Below are 5149 nucleotides of genomic sequence, written 5' to 3'. Positions count from 1 at the left end.
TGGGACTACAGGCGCCCACCACCACGCCCCGCTAATTCTTTGTATTTTTAGTAGAGACTGGGTTTCATTGTGTTAGCCAGGATGGTCTTGATCTCCTGACCTCGTGATCCGCCTGTCTGGGCCTCCCAAAGTGCTGGGATTACCGGCATGAGCCACCGCGCCTGGCCAGTGCCTTTTATTTTAAAGTTCCTATGCTGCTGGGCACAGTAGCTTACACCTGTAATCCCAGGACTTTGGGAGGCCAAGGTGGGTGAACTGCTTGAGCCCAGGAGTTTGAGACCAGCCTGGGCAATTTGGCAAAACCCCATCTCTACTGAAAATACAAACATTAGCCAGGCCCGGTGGTGCACACCTGTAATCCCAGCTACTTGGGAGGCTGAGGTATGAGAATCGCTTGAACCCAGGAGGCAGAGGTTGCAGTGAGCCAAGCTCGCGCCACTGTGCTCCAGCCTGGGTGACAAAGAGAGACTCTCTCTCAAAAATAAAAATAATAAAGTGTCCTCATGCTTTTGAGGGCAGGCTGGGTGTCGGTAGCCATCACCAGATCTCACCTATGTAATTATTTATTGCCATCAACAGGAAACTGCAAATAAACCCAAGAGCAGCGTTCCAGAGCAATCTCTCCCTGTCAACTGTGTTTCTGAGCTGAGGAAGAGGAGCCCATCCATCGTAGCCTCCAACCAAGGAAGGGTGCTACAGAAAGCCAAGGTAGAGCCATAGTTCAGCTTATCAAATCACAGACCTGGTAACCCCCTTTTTATGGAAGTTCACCCAAAACCAAAAAATCAGCTAGTGAGAAAGGTAGAGAATTGCCAATGCATTTATGCAATGAAATTCATGAACCTTCCTCAGAAGCAGTAATCTTCAGATATTATTCAGAACCTATTCACTCTTTGTTAACACATATTTCTAACAAGCTTAATCATCTGGTTTCTGAGCCTACAATGTGTTTTGAGACAGGACAGGTCCCATTTCATTGATGAGGTAACTGAAAATCAAGGACTATGGGACTTGCCCAGGGCTATGCAAGATATCACTGCAAAAGCAAGTAAGTAAACCCACATCTTCCAATTCTAAGTCCATGGCTCCCTCCAGGATGCTGGTCCACAGTCCCTTCTGTGTGACTCTTGGGGGTCAGCTATGTTTCAGAACTTTTTGGATTTTATTAAGGTAATATGGTACCTACACTAATATATGATGAAAACCCCAATAAGTCCTCAGGTGGTACCATGTAAGTAAACATGTTAATAATTCTACAGCAAGACACAGGAATATTTATAGCACTCGGAGTGAATGAAGATTATAAACAGCCTCATATCAGGTCAGGTCAAGTTTTGCCACCAAATGAGTCTATACCAAAACAGTGGAGAAATATTTCGGTTTCACAGCTTTCTGGATTTCTAGATGACACTAAGTGAGACCCTGTCTCAAAAAAAAAAGCACGGCTCTACGTCCCTCAGGTTGGAATTGATTTTCAGAGCCTGAGAGGGAAGAGTCTTTACTCTTTCCTACAGTTAGTCATTAAACAAATATTTGTTGAAGACCTAACATATGTGAGTCTTGTTATAATTTCTGGTTACATAACAGGGAACCCAAAAAAGTCCCTGGTCTCATAGAGTTGGGAAGACAAATACTTTAAATACCACACATAAATAATGTGATGCCAGAGAAGATGAACCTCCCAAAGGGGCTTAAGCACAGTGACAGCAAAGACCCTTTCGAGAAAGTGACACATAAGCAGAGACCTGAATGGAGTGTGAGGGAGAGACCCATGCAGGGGGCTGAGGGAATGACGATCCAGGCAGAGAGAAGAGCAAGTGTCAAGTCCCTGAAGTGGGAAAAAGCTTGGCATGTTTGAGGAACATCAAGAAGATCCAGGTGGTTCCAGTGAAGGGAACAAAGGGTGAGCATTAGGAGATGAGATCAGAGAAGTAACCAGTGAGGGGCCAGATCATCTAGACCAGCAGTCAGCAAACTTTTTCTGTGAAGGGCCAGAGAGTAAATAGTTTAGGCTTTCTGAACCACATGATCTGTTCCACAACCTCTCAGCTCTGCCATTGTCACATGAAAATAGCCATGGACAATGTGTAAATGATGATGAAAACGGCTGTGTCCCAGTAAAACTTTTTATTTTTTTTTAATTTTATTTATTTATTTATTTTTTTGAGATGGAGTCTCGCTCTGTCGCCCAGGCTGGAGTGCAGTGGCACGATCTCAGCTCACTGCAACCTCCGCCTCCTGGGTTCAAGCAATTCTCCTGCCTTAGCCTCTTGTGTAGCTGGGATTACAGGTGCACACCACCATGCTTGAATAATTTTTTTGTATTTTTAGTAGAGACGGGGTTTCACCATGTTGGTCAGGTTGGTCTCGAACTCCTGACCTCGTGATCTGCCCACCTCAGCCTCCCAAAGTGCTGGGATTACAGGCATGAGCCACTGCGCCTAGCCCAATAAAACTTATTTATAGGCACTGAAATTTGAATTTCTTATCATTTTCATGTGTCATGAGATAGTCATCTTCTTTTGATTTTTTTTTTTCCAAACATTTAGAAATAAGAAAATCATTCTTAGATGATGGATTATATGAGAACGGGCAATAGGCCAGACTTGGCCCACAGACTATCATTTACCAGCCTTTTCTCTAAAGCCTTTCAGGCCACTGAGGAACCATGGATCTTGTTGTAACATAATGGATCTTGCTGTGACATGATGGAAGGTTTTGAGCAAAGGGTTTTGGATATAAATTACATTTTTTAAAGACCATTCAGGCAACTATGTTGAGAATGGATGAAGGGACAAGAGAGACCAGCATGGAGAAGTGACTTACTCAGGGCCACAGAAAGAGAGAGAGGGGGCTAGAACCCAATGCAACCTGGCCAGTGGAGATCATCTAACTGGGTGCCATGAAATGTTTTTATCCATGTCACACTAGACCATTCAACAAATTGATTTGTCTTGTCTTTCTGTACTTCAGGAATGGGAAATGAAGAAGACCTAGGAAGAGAATGAGGATTTCATTCCAAAGGAAATATCAGCTTGTCCACCTGAGGAAGAAATGCTTTTTTCACAAGGAGACACCAAGAGAAGACTAGGAAGTAGCCCTCGTTCTCCAGGGCACCCAAAAGACCAGCCTTTATTGTCTGCATGATTTTAGGGGATATGGGGAGGGAAGAAGTAGAAGGGAAGAGGGAAATGGAGAGCATTCTTATGACTTTACAAAGGGTGGAAATGAGGATGGAGGGATTCCCTTCTGAAGAAGAAATGAAAGCACATGTGAATAAGCCCTTCCATCCCATTCACAGCATCGCACTCCCAGTCCTTAAGGCAAAGGGAGGCAGTGCTGAAGCATTGGTGGTGCAGTGTAGAGAGACAAGACCTGATAATCTGATCACACTTGTTCCAACTTGATTCATATTGGGCATTACTGACAACCACTGGGCAAGGCAAACAGGTTGAACAATCAATAACATTATCCCTGCCTGCATACATGTGAACAAAAGCTGTAGAGGACATGCAAATTCTACAGTCATTCCTCATTTGCTTTAGACAGAGTGCAGCTACTGGAATCTTCCAGATTTGAGTGTTTTAAAATCAGAGCTCTGAATACACAAAAGGAAAGAGAAATGGAGCAGTTGACATATTTTAAGCTCACAGTGATACTCAGTGACAGGAGCACAGAGCTCTAATGTCCACAAGATGTTGTAAGGTAGGGTCTTTCAGTAAATCAAGTCCCTTACCTATGTTCTATGACACTGAGGTTCTTGGAGCTATGGGTTAGAAATCCAGGAGGCAATATGTCATTAATCTAATGAAGTCCTCATCTTGCACTCAGAGGCCCACTAGTCTGCCCTTCTATATATTAAGTAAAACCAAGAGAAAATAAGAGGATGATGGCTTCTTTCTGTCACCTCGGTGCTAAACCTTTTACACACACTTGATACTTTCATAGAGGGACCAAGGACCTCAAGTCCTGGGCAGTCTCCCTACTGTGCTACTCACTACTGTCTCAACACTGTAGGTACTTTATGGGTCTGTATTTAACACATTTCCTTCCAATAAAGATAAAACCACTTAACTCTTAAGAGCCAGTGCTTAGCTCAAGAGGAAAGAAGGAAAATCTCAGAATAACCATGGCCACTTTGCTATAGGGTTTACATATTTTAACCCACCTAAGGTTTTACAGACTTTAGCCTCACTCAAATTTTATCACCCTCTGAGGTAGCTGGAGACCACAGCAGGAAAAATAACCTGACCAGTAATCACCCACTGATTAGTGGCACAGCATAGGACTTAGAGGTTATAAGCCCAGATCCAGATAGGGCTAGGTTTGAGCCCTGCCTCTGATGACCAGCTGGGTGACCTTGGGAAAGTCACTTGACCACTCTGATTCTTGTTTTCTTATCTGTGAAATGGGGCTAACAATTGTTACTTTTCTCCCAAGATTGTTGGGAAGATTTAATAAGATAATACATAGTAGGCATCTTGCATAGTGTCTGAGAAACAGGAAATGCTCAGTCAATAGTGGCTTTCACTAGCCAGGCATGGTGGTACTCGCCTATAGTCCCAGCTACTCAGGAGGCTGAGGCAGGAGGACCACTTGAGCCCAGGAGTTTGAGACTAGTGCACTATGATCATGCCTGTGAATCACCACTGCACTCCAGCCTAAGCAAATAGCAAGACCCCATCTATAAAAAAAAAAAAAAAAAAAAAAATGCCTTATTTGGTTGTGTTTTTTCAAAGTGTGAGCCACAGATCTAAAGTAGACTTGAAGCTCCATCCTTCCCAACACTGCCAAGTGTTCAGTCTGTCAGAATTCTACTGTCACTGTTTCCTTATTGGGGCATCTTGCACAGGTTTACCAACCTTTCTGAGCCTCAATTTGCTCACATGTAAAAGAGAATCATAATACCTTCCTAAACCATGTCACCCTTTTCATAAGGCCAAAAAGAAAATATAAGTTACTGGTCATGACACATTTGAGTTGGGCCTCGGATTAGATAAAAAGATGAAAATACTCCAGCTCTGTCCTCATGGAACTCACAGACAAGCAGGAAAGAAAATTTGACCCAAATAACTATAGTACAAATAACCCATGTTATGACAAGATTCAGAGTGCTCAAGGAACACTTCCCATTCCCTTAAAAAAAAAA

The 5149-nt window shown here is 43.2% G+C and overlaps 1 protein-coding gene across 2 annotated transcripts in view; it reads left to right on the top strand.

Moving 5' to 3' along the window:
- The window catches only part of AFAP1L1 (actin filament associated protein 1-like 1), a 65398-nt gene extending 62155 nt beyond the window's left edge, over positions 1-3243 (top strand). Inside the window, exons 18-19 of one of the 2 annotated variants that reach the window (XM_011985389.1) lie at positions 580-708; positions 2974-3243. In XM_011985389.1, the coding sequence (XP_011840779.1) occupies positions 580-708; positions 2974-2997 (153 nt within the window). In that variant the 3' untranslated portion in view covers positions 2998-3243. The remainder of the gene's footprint in view (positions 1-579; positions 709-2973) is intronic. The other variant, XM_011985390.1, reaches the window with a different exon arrangement.
- Positions 3244-5149: the final 1906 nt, after the last annotated feature.

The sequence above is a fragment of the Mandrillus leucophaeus genome, unplaced genomic scaffold (genome assembly GCF_000951045.1).
Source record: "Mandrillus leucophaeus isolate KB7577 unplaced genomic scaffold, Mleu.le_1.0 Scaffold282, whole genome shotgun sequence".
NCBI classification, from domain to species: domain Eukaryota; kingdom Metazoa; phylum Chordata; class Mammalia; order Primates; family Cercopithecidae; genus Mandrillus; species Mandrillus leucophaeus.
Note: the sequence above shows the minus strand (reverse complement) of the source record. Positions and strands in the feature narration are given on the sequence as shown.